The sequence below is a fragment of the Oryctolagus cuniculus genome, chromosome 1 (genome assembly GCF_964237555.1).
Source record: "Oryctolagus cuniculus chromosome 1, mOryCun1.1, whole genome shotgun sequence".
Taxonomy (NCBI): Eukaryota; Metazoa; Chordata; class Mammalia; order Lagomorpha; family Leporidae; genus Oryctolagus; species Oryctolagus cuniculus.
In genome coordinates, this window is record NC_091432.1 from 182455894 (window position 1) to 182467995 (window position 12102).

General features: G+C 39.5%; 1 protein-coding gene across 4 annotated transcripts in view; it reads right to left on the reverse strand.

Moving 5' to 3' along the window:
- Positions 1-823: 823 nt before the first annotated feature.
- The window catches only part of SLC24A2 (solute carrier family 24 member 2), a 268137-nt gene continuing 256858 nt past the window's right edge, over positions 824-12102 (reverse strand). For all 4 annotated transcript variants that reach the window (XM_051845195.2, XM_051845181.2, XM_051845186.2 and 1 more), the window contains one exon: positions 824-9966. In XM_051845195.2, the coding sequence (XP_051701155.1) occupies positions 9717-9966 (250 nt within the window). In that variant the 3' untranslated portion in view covers positions 824-9716. The remainder of the gene's footprint in view (positions 9967-12102) is intronic.

The following is a 12102-nucleotide window of genomic DNA, read 5'->3' on the forward strand; positions in this document are numbered from 1 at the left end:
GGTTAACTGCCCAACTCATATTAAATTTAAAGGTGTAGCAGACTTGTATTGTTTGTAAAATGGCAATGGAATATTTATGGTAACCCAGTTTACTATATTTTATATAAATTTGATCTGTTTAGAGTTTCTTAAGATCATTGGGAGATTTTTTTTTTTTAGGTTTGTAGGTCTGTATTTGCATTTACATTTAAACTTACATTTTCCAAATATTTAATTAATTAAAATCCAATTACCTTGGAGTAGTTTTTTAGGGTACAAGGTTCCTACAGGCATCTGAAAGCTCAGAAGACTTTAGCAGGACTCAACTGGTAGTAGTTATAATTAATAGCAAATCCTGCTTCCTTTTGTTCCCTTGAATTATTGCAGTAAAACCTGATGTGTGCCCGGCGTCGTGGCTCAATAGGCTAATTCTCTGCCTAGCGGCGTCGGCACACTGAGTTCTAGTCCCGGTAGGGGCACCGGATTCTGTCCCAGTTGCCCCTCTTCCAGGCCAGCTCTCTGCTATGGCCTGGGAGTGCAGTGGAGGATGGCACAAGTGCTTGGGCCCTGCACCCCATGGGAGACCAGGAGAAGCACCTGGCTCCTGCCTTTGGATCAGCGCGGTGCGCCGGCTGCAGCACACCAGCCGTGGCGGCCATTGGAGGGTGAACCAACGGCAAAAGGAAGACCTTTCTCTCTGTCTCTCTCTCTCTCACTGTCCACTCTGCCTGTCAAAAAACAAACAAACAAACAAACAAAAAACCCTGATGTGTATGTGTTTCCTGAGATCTTGAGGGTCCTGATTAGCTGGGGGTAGGGATTACTCCAAAAAACAAAACAATACTTTTCTTGAGTCAATAATTTTATTACTATTATTTTTTCATACCAAGAAGACTTGGTTACATAATGTGATATTCTATGAGTTGATTATCAGTAGTATAAGCACAAAAGAGTGAACAATGGAACATGAAGAAACACCCTTTATCAGAGTAAAGTTCATGTGACATAAATACATTACCCCAAATAACCTATGTACAAATAAATATAGCTTTCAGTTTATGTACAGACATATTCACAGAGAATAAACTGACAGAGTATCGCCACACTCAAAGATCTCATCATCCAGTGAAAATTACTCATAATCAACATGACACAACAAAATGACAGAAATAATTTGGAAGTTCATCCACTGGATTCATGGAGAGATAAAGACTGGAATTAAAATGTTTCTTTAAAATGGAGGCTAACAAGGAAGCATGAGATCATGTCTATCCCCAGAAAGATCCATTACAAAAATGGCATCCTGATATTTTAACATAACCCAGACAAAAAATAGTTTTCATGTTTTAGGGTTAATGTCTATGTTGGAGTCAATGTTGACAACAGTTCCTCTGTTTTAAAAATATGCAAAGTACCAAAGTATAATTTGTCTTTTCTATAGTGCTAGCAATTGATCAATAGATGAGTTGAAAGGGATACTTGAGATTGGTGCTACATTTTGCAACTTCTTTAAATTAGGAAAGTAGTTTTTTTTTTACTCTGATTTCTGAGAGTTCTTTGAGTCTGCAGATTGGTTGAAGATGGAAGTTGTTTCTTCTGGAGTCCTACTCCCCAAAATTTAGATTTGGCTCTGCCCCAAAATCCAAGAAGAAGAAACATCAAGATTAGATGTAAAGTATGTATGTGGACTTGATGAGTAAGGTTAAACAGGGCAGTACACTAACAGAGGCTCCTCTGCTGAATGGAGAGTCTCCGGCCCTTCTCTGGGGCTATTTAAGCAAAAAATTGATGGGATTGTCCATTTTAATATATAAATTTACTTTGATAATTTAGGTCCCAGTTATGGTAGACATTTCTATTAAGTAAGTACCTTTTATTCATTTTTTTTAGCTTCTAGTCAAATTACATACGAAGTTGTAGTGAAGTTTTTAGTTATAGGGACATCTGTGTGTGCACTATGTGCAAACAGTCTACCATATGGGGTCAGAAATTGTGCATTTTAGCAGAAAGGGGGAAAATCACCAATGCACTATGAAATTTGTTTTATCTTCCCAAGGAGGGTAAATAATTTAGGCATAAGAAATTACTGATAAGTTGTTTACTTCAATTTGCCATTTTTATAAGGGAACTTCTTAGACTCACCTATATTTATATAAAACTCAAACACATTCTCAATTTCCCAGGTGTACGTTTGCTAATTAACAATTTCACTCTTCATGTGGGTGAACTTTGCTCTATATAACAAATGTATTCCTGAAAAACAGTTAATTTGCAACTATAAAAAGGAAATATTTTCAATGTAGTATTAGAACTTGTGATGTATAAGAACTGTGTAATAAGCAATTTTGAAAATGAATGTTTTTGTTAAATGAATAATGTCTTTGCTTTTCAAAATTTTATTAAAGTATACATCTAAAATTCATAAGTAGATTAGGATTGTCTAGAACAATAATTGTAGGTAATAAAAAATAGAACAGATAAACTCCAGTTTACAACAAACAATACAAAACAGGAATGACTCATGGACTGCTTACTGACTGACTATATTCAGAAGCCCTGAATATATGTATTATTGGTATTTTATGGCTTTAATTAAGACAGTTGTCTTATGAAGTACTATAAAGTGCAATATTAAAAAATTAAAAAACCCAAAAGGCATCCTTTATCCTTCAGTTGTATTCTGATGAGAAGAATTGGAGATTCATTTAATTAAATGGCAAGAAGCTATCTACCCTTAATTCATACATGTAATTTTTTCCTTAAAATGATTTTATTTAGGGACTCAGACTTCTTTCACTTTTCATTTGTTTTTGGAGAAATGATTTTGGTTAGCTGAGTGTTTTAGAGAACCATTAGTCCTCAAGGCCTTAGTTACTTACGGATCCATTGTGAAGAAATAGGCAACCAAATGTGTTAGAATGCAGGAACATATTCTTATCTTGTTGGCAAAACATTTTCTTAGGCCAGGACCTTGATCAGCAATATTACAATTCCTATGCAGCCTATCACACAAAGAGGGGAACACTGCAATACTTGAAGATAAGAAGGTCCACCCATTTCACTTTATGTAAAAGGAAAATATTAATTCCTCTTGGTAAATTCATACAGATAAGCACAGTCCCAGAGTTTTGGGACTACTTAAAGTGGCATCTTCTCCTTTCTGAGTTATCTGTGAATATAGGATAAAGGCCTTGAAAATAGGGTTTGTGCATTGACTTTATGATAATGCTATGCTCACTGATCAGACTTTCATTGGAGGATCAGTGCCTATTGGCTAATTCAAGGCCTACAGACGCTCTTCAGGTATATATACTATTCTACTTCCTTGTGGTTGTGAATTTTATGCACATTTCAGTAGCAGTTAGAAGGGATTCCCTCTAAGAAATAGTTAGTTCACAAACACAAGTTGTTGGGGTCAGGGGCCCAACATTTTTGAATATGCACACTAATGAGGAGTTGGAGAAAATGCTTGTTAAAACTTGGCAAGTACAAGTAAACAGGGAAGGTTGGTGGTGGGAACTATGCAGGAGAGTAAGCATTGAGTCCAATCTGGACTTGAAAACTGGAAGCGGATTAGAAGTAAACAGATTGAGACTCAATAAGGCCAAGTGGAGGGTGGCCCATAGTAGGCAGACAACTCTTCTGCAAATGCATTGGGGCCAGCTGAGAAATGCACTGGCTTCACCCAGAGGACTTGGAGGAAAGAAACAGGGGACACAGAGGACACAAAGTAAACGAATTAGCAATAAACTGTGTGACATTTTATAAGGTAATGGTAACAGAGGGGTTTATAAAATAGGAAGGAAGCATTAGTTTTGGGATTGTAATTCAGCACTGCACAGATGTTATACTTGTGTCATGATTGGTCATAAGGTTCCATAATTTAAGAACAGTAGAAAGCATAGTAAAGAAGAACTGTAAAAATTAAGAGGATTAAAAAAGACTGAAGTCAAAATCTAAAGATACTTTTGATTAAAATAGGTAAAGGGTTACATGGTAACCCTCCAACTATGTCATGGGTAAAGAGTGAAGAAGGCATATGTGCAGTTGTTTTCTGCCAAAAAGAAAAATAAATACATTGCCATTCAGTACAGGGGCTTGGGTTAACCTGCTGGGAGGCTTTTGTGATGGCTGCTCATTAAACACTAAAGGAGTCCCACCATCAACATTTCTGCTGAGATCCCTTTCCAATAAGAGGAATGTTATTTGGATCAGGGTGACAGGCTGAACAAACTCTCTCAGTGGAATTCAGTGTTTGGTGGAGCCATGCAGACTTGTGGTACTCTTTCATACTTAGGTATTTATCCATTTAAAAAAAATTCTTTAAGATTCTTCAGTTTGTCCATCAATCATCTAGTAAAATGCTTTGTCCAGTTAATAAGGTATAGCAGAAAGTCCTTCACTATCTGTAAGCTGATTTAAACTTGGTTGCCCATCCTGCCATAAAAGCAGGATAGTTTTTCTCTCTCAAAAACTAGTTATCTTGTGAATTCATTTGTGTTTTGTGTGTGTCTCTTCTGCTCTTTCTTAAGAAAACTGCACCAGCTAGACTAGAGACCTCAGTGGAGGTCGGGTAGTTCTGAGCAAGATAGATTCCATACACGGGGAGGCATGTGAAATGACAGTGTACATGTTGTTTGGGGGCTCTGGATGGAAAACGTGTTACTTCTATGTATAGCTAATATGCATGCATCTGTGATTTCTGGAGAGGTCCACGTCCTCTGGAAATGGCCTCCTATGGCCTGTGCAGTTCCAAAACTCTTAGTGAAGAGAAAGAAATATTGTGATTGTGTAATAATAAGTAATGGAGTTGAACTGGCTGTATCTCCTTTATTACTTTTCTTGTTTGCTGTAGATTTCAAGGATAATGAAGCCGCTAGATTAAAAAGAAACCTAAAGATACAGAGGCAAGGAGCTAAACTTAGATAGTGGAGGATGGATACTGTTACCTTGTTTCCCAAGGCCTTCTGAAGAAAGGATTCTCCTTTTATTGTTCTATGTGGGCTCTTGTAATTGCTTTAAAAATGCTTGATATTTTTAATAACCTTTAACAGCACAGGAATATGTTTCAATGGGATACTTGCTTTGTTGGGAATTTTAATAAAAGTAAATGAATTTCTCCTTGCTTCTTTTTCTTTATTCTTCTGTTTTTTCCCCCACTAACTCTCTCTTAATGATAAGGCCATATCTACTAATTGACAGTATTGTTGTGGGGAGATTTAGGAGCTGTGGATGTGGTTTATAAATATATTAAGCCAGGTGGTTATATAAGAGCTGCTTAGCAGGCATGAATATCTATTGAGTGCCTTTCAGGGGACAGTTGATTTCTCAGAAATCATCCTGAGAAGGGCTTCCCGTTACTTTTTCTGGAGCAGACTTGCCACCTATAATATGGCTACTTACTTATAGAGTAATAATCTGTCCAGGTGCAAGGAAGCATAGCATCCACAGTATTGTGTGTGTGTGTGTGTGTGTGTGTAGATATTCCGATGTGGGGAAGAAGCACACTGCACTTTTCTGAAATGCTTATATTTAGAAAGGCCCTCAGATCCATGTCAGAAACTCCAACAATTTCAGCATAACATTTAATACAAGTCCCATCCTCCTCAACTCCTTATCTGTCCAGCAGCTCTACCAGTTGTCATTTCCTTGGTTGACTTTCTGTTAAGGTGGTCTGGGAGTTGGGGGCTTCCTTTTATAGCTCATCTCCTATCTCACTGTTAGAGGTATTTAAAGGCTGTGAGCAATGGTGCAGGGTTTGCCAACTCTCTCCCTGCCCAGGAATGGATGTGCATTAACGTTATCAAATGTTTAATCAGTGAGGCAGCTGTGTTTTGCTGAAAGGGCTCCAAACCACCTGATTTGTGTCTTCCCTATAAAATAAATTATAATGGTTCCTGTCAGGTGACACCTGCTAGAAGTCTTACAAAGCATTTTCTCTAAATGTGAAACAGTCCCTGTCTCTTTTTATAATCTCCGGACAAGCCTATCGGGTATTGTGTTGCATCTGCCAAGTTGATAAACAGCCCTACCCCTTACTCCCTGCATGTTTTCTGATTTTCTGATCCATCACTGCCTGACTCAGTTTGAATCCTGGCAGATGCTTAAATACCACCTAACCTCTAGCTTCAGTTCATTAGGAACTGGTCAGGTTCAGAGAGCAGCTGGACATGGTGTGGGTGTTCTCCGATGAAATGTCAAAGTAAAAACATTTGGGAATTCTCCATTTGACCCAAGTTGCTCTCCTGTCCTGGGGCTGCCTTGGACTACAGAGGAGGTGACAGCAATCAAGGCTTGCTTGGTTTGCTAGAAGTAAAAGCAATCACTTCAGAGCAACTCATTTATTTTAGATTGGGAGGTAAATTGTTGACTTGAATTTTTGATAATACTTTATACCTTGCTCCAGGGAAGTAAAGAAATTTATCTTCAGTCTTCCCTTTCCTTTTTGCTGTTCATTCATTGCCTGTACATGGGCATTAGGGATATGGCTGACCATTTCCTTAAGGCTGTAAATCAACATTTTTGGGGTAGGAAAAATATGGGTGCATATGTGTGTGTTTGCATATAAGTGTACACAGAACAAAACAACCTCATGAGATCAGGAAGAAATGTTCCCTCTGGTTGGTTTGTGACTTTCGTTTCCTTGACTTTGGCAAATTTGATGCTCACTGCTTTTGAATCCTGAATGTGACTAGGTCAGAGGGTGATGATGTAAGTGCTATTATATGTACACATATAGATCTGATATAAAGATATATATTAGATATTTATTTATTTATATATGTATATACAGACATGCAGGAAAGGGGTTAGAGATGACATATCCTGGAATTCATGATGTGGAAAGTTTTCTTATAATTATGTGAATGAACTGAATGCTTTTACTGATTCACTGTTGCATTCTGCATGCTTCTATCTGATTTCACTCTCACCCAACACATAACCACATACAGATGTATAACTGAAGGGAAAGCAAGAGCAAGCAGTGGGAAGTGCTTGTATGCCATTCAGTGAGTGAACATTGCTGTATTAGGCCATGCTCAGTGCACGTCATTGAGGTGGGAACTGTGCTGGGAAAAGCTGTTTTCTCAAAAGCAACTCTGCACTAAAGACCACATCACTCTCTATATAGTGTAACTCCTGGTTCCTAGGCAAGTAAAGTGCTCCCTGATTGCTTGGATCAGTCTCCACTGTGAGCAGAGAATGCATGGAAAGGAGTCAGGAGTCAGGGAGAGGATTGGGAAATGTTGGAGTAAGAACAGGGCAGCACCAGACCTCCCTCAAACTTCTTGATTTTACACAATCTACCTGCAGTTTTGAGTCTAGGTCACCTATTTAAACCTTCTTTCAAACAACAAACTTGTCATTAATACAGAATTCAAGTAATAACCAACTTTCTTGCCCTTCAAGTAACACACAGGAAAAACAACCAGAGTTTTTAAGCTGAAAGTAATTTCCTCATTCCCTTTCACTAAAAGGAACCAGCACACATTCTTGCCTGAATACAAGGTCATGCTTGATGAGTGAGATGCTAGTTTCTTTCACACATCTGAAAGTTTAACTTTGTGAAGTTGGAGAGACTTGAAAGGTAGCCTCCCGGGTGGCAACCATCTTGATTTCTTGTTTTCCCAGACCTCCACTTGAACGTGCTTTTTGCTTGTGAGTGAAGAGCAATGATGGATAACTGCCTATTGTCACCACGCTCTGTGGAGTGAGCTCAGGTTTTGTGGAGGAAATACTGAACTGACTTGAGGCTGTTGGATCACCTTTCCTTTTTATTCAGATGTGAGTTCTGCCCACTGGTTCCCTATGTCAAGAGGTATGTGCTCACAACAAAATCATAGAAGCACCAGTGATGGGATATACTGGAGACCAGAACACATATGGAGAAGTTCCCCACATATGCTTGCATGTATTTGTACATAGTGCCAACTTTGACATAGGATGGGTTCAGAATAATGGGGTGTGCTTTATTCACTTTTTCAACTGATTTTAAGGAAAGCATGACTTGGGGAAATGAAAAGTTCTCTACTTTTTAAAATCAAATTATTCTGCCTGGTTTTGTCCCCCTTGCTGGTTTTATTTTCTGCTGACATAGACCTGAGAAATCATAAAAGATGTCAAACAGAACTTGGGGGCATTGAATGAAAGAAATGAAAATATCCTATGTAATATTGAGTAAACTCAGGAAACCAAAATATTTGAATGACTGTCTTGAAGCTGATATAAACATACTGTAAGTATAGTTTTTAGTATACTCTTAAAAACTAGAAAGGATTCCAGATACAATTCTGAAGAGAGGAGAGACGTGGATGTTGCATGGGCCATAATCAAATCCTGGTCCCGGTACAAGTGGATATGGGTCTTGGAAACCTTCCTGGGGGTGCACTGAGAATGCAGATGCCTTTTCAAAGATCTCTAAGTTGGCCCAACCCAAGCAGAATTGATCAGAGTTAATTTAGTTCTATTGGGAATAATAATTTCTTCAAACATTAAAGCCCTTTATGATCACATTAGAAAATGCTTTAAAAAACTATGCCCTTACATTCTTATTAGGTGGCAAGTCCCACTGAGCACCTCTGCCAGATGATTTTTTTAAATCACACATCTAGGCTCTCTTGGCAGACATCTGTAGGTGAGCCCTTAGCATCAAAATATGTCAAAATGACAATCACAGCAAAACTTGCTCTCCTTCTTTGATGGTGATGGGACATGCATTGGAACAATACAGTTCAGTTTATATAGGCTTGCTGTTCTAGAAAAGCACTAATTTGATTTCAGTCATGTTTTCTACTTGCATGCTGGGGCAATATAAGAAAAAACAAAACAAAACCCAACTCTTGTCACCTCCCCACTCCCCTACCCCTAAGCCAATACCTGCCTAGTTGGCTTTTATCTCTGTCTGTCCCACGTAACCCTGTGGGTTTCAGTTAGTATACCCAGTAGGGGTGGGAAGATAGTCTTCTCTGTGTTGGAATGTTTTGCAGGGCTCAATTCAGGGCCTCTATGGATGCTTTCCATCAAACTCTCTTCCCTGCAAACAATTTCCCCAATTGTACATTTTATTAGTCAGGATCCCAGTAAGTCCAAGGTAGGTTGAAGGCCATAGCAATGCTACTTCTGTCTCTTGATGCCATTAGTTCACCTCTTGTACTTAAGAAGTAAAGCCCAGACTGAAGGTGATGCCCCTCTTCAAATAGGTTCTATGAATATACTAGAGCTATCCCTGAAAAGATGCATTTGTACTTATATTTATATATATATATAGATGATTTATATATATATAAAATTTTTCTTTCCTGTATACAGGTATGTATTAATCTATAGATATGACAGGAGAGGTATAGTACAGTAACAGGCAAGATTTGTGTGTCATGTGTGTATATTTATAATATGTATATTTTATATGTATATATTTATATAAATAGCCTCTGTCCTTGTTGCATCATTAGAATGAATGTACCTCCGACCAGCGAGGAGTACCTGTCAGTGGTGAATGGAGAGTAGCCCCAAATTGACAGTTGTCTTTTTCCTTTAGATGTATCAGTAGGCCAGGGTGGAAGCAGCCTGTGACGTAAATGGGTCCGGTGCAGATCCTTCCCTCCTCAAATCTTCCAAGGAGGGGTACTTGACATCCAGGTGTGTGCCAACTGCCTCCTCTAAAGAGCTCAAACAGCCTAGAGCCCCAAGTGGGGAGGGACTGTCCATGCTTTTGGTTGTAGGTATGGCTTTTCCTGCTAGATGGAGACAGGACACATAAGAATTCTGTCTTCAAGGAGGACGCTGACCACAAGGAACACAAAGTAGAGGCCAAACATGATGAAGCCCAGCACTTTGTTCATCCTCCATTTGCAGAGGGCAATGGAAAGGATGACGAAGAGAAGCATGATGAAGAGGAGGACGATGGCGCAGAAGAGGCCGTTGCTGCTGACAGCTACTGGCTGAAATCTGTGAATGATGGTGTACAGGAGCCAGGGCAGTGGGAGCCTGTGAGGAAGAAAATCAGGGGCAAAGGAGAGATGGGTTGACTAAGGGGAACAGTCAGATATGTTAAAGAAAGCATACAACATAATTTCAGCTTACAATCTGTCCTCTGAAAAGGTGTTTTTTTAGGTTTACTGTGATTCAGGCCTGGTTGAGGAAGGAAATCACGTAAAAAAGTCAGGTGAATTTTACAAACCATTATCTATTTTTGACCAAATTAGGGAGAATTGAGAGAATCTGTTCTTTGAACAACAGTAAAGACATGACTACGAGGGGTGATTTCTAAATTTGATTTGAAGTTACTTTTCATTTCCTTCCCAGTTGAGGTTAAATCAGCCCTATAAAAGTAAACTGAAAGGTTTGTCCAGGGTGGAGGGAGAAGAAAATAAATAGAGATGAGAATGGAAATTAGTGTTGAAAATGGAAAAAACATTATTTTAAATGGAGACAGAGAATAGAAATGACTTAATCTCAAAGCCTGTGAAATTAAATGATGATCATGGGGACTGTGTTACAATAGAGCAGTCTGAAGTTTATTCTGGGAAAGATATTGATAGTCTTTTGACCCCAAAAATGGTCTTTCTGAAGGATTTAAGGAGGACAATATATTCGTGGTATATTTTTTAAAATACTTTATTGTAAATTTTTATATCTGTTTCCTCTTTTTTTACTTGATTTTTAATATATGGTAACATCTTTTGTGGTGGTGATTCTGAAAGACATTGGGAAAGTATAATTTCTACATGTGTTGAATAGGACTCTGGGAGAGAAATATGGTTGGAAACACATGGCTCAAATGGTATGGGCATCTCCCAATGTCTTGGTTTAATCTAGTTGATTCTACACATTGAGCCCAGTGATGCAGTGTTGATTCTACACATTGAGCCCAGTGATGCAGTGTTGGTTGGGGAAATACTCATTTGGCTGAGCCTTCTGCATAGCTAATGGTTAAGGGAGGGTTCAGTTTTCATGTGGTCTTGGGGCCATGGAACAGGAGGTGACTTTTCATAATACAAAGTTTTCCAGAGCAAAAGCAAATAGCTTGCAGGGAAATAATGAAGGTAAGAAGACAGTGAGTTTACAAATCTGTGTCCTCTACTGGAAAGAGTCCGTGCACAGGCAGAACCTATGCATTATGAATTATGGAATTCCCAGAGCCTGCCATTGGTTCACCCCCCAAGTGGCCACTACGGCCGGCCGGCATGCTGCGTGAAGCCAGGAGCTAGGTACTTCCTCCTGGTCTCCCATGCGGGTGCAGGACCCAAGCACTTGGGCATCCTCCACTGCCCTCCCGGGCCACAGCAGAGAGCTGGACTGGAAGAGGAGTAGCTGGGACAGAATCCAGCGCCCCAACCGGGACTAGACCCTGGGGTGCCAGTGCCGCAGGTGGAGGATTAGCCAAGTGAGCTGCGGCGCCGGCCTCACTCTCTCTCACACCCATCCATCCACAATTATTGTGAAGTTGAGGTTGATAGCACTTCAAACAATTTAAAAAACTTTTTGTGGAGGAATAATATTTTCATACCTTATGATCTATCACTTGTATTGTCAGTGATCAAGCATAAGTAATAATTTAAAATGCAGAAGAAACTTTATTCACAACATAATTTTGTGTCCTTTTGGGTGGTAAAATATTAATCTCTTTTTAAAATTATTTTTATTATTTTTGACAGGCAGAGTGGACAGTGAGAGAGAGAGTCAGAGAGAAAGGTCTTCCTTTTTGCCGTTGGTTCACCCTCCAATGGCCTCCGCGGCCGGCGTGCTGCGGCCGGCGCACCATGCTGATCCGATGGCAGGAGCCAGGTGCTTCTCCTGGTCTCCCATGGGGTGCAGGGCCCAAGTTCTTGGGCCATCCTCCACTGCACTCCTGGGCCACAGCAGAGAGCTGGCCTGGAAGAGGGGCAACTGGGACAGAATCTGGCGCCCCGACCGGGACTAGAACCTGGTGTGCTGGCGCCGCAAGGTGGAGGATTAGCCTATTGAGCCATGGCGCCGGCCAGAAATCTCTTATAGTCTCTAGTAGAGAACTAGTTAAATAGTGAGCAAGTCAATGTAATGTTATAGAGGTGCTTAAAATGACAAGCTTATAATAATACAAGAAAAAACTCATAATTTTAAATTTTAAAATAAAGGTTACAT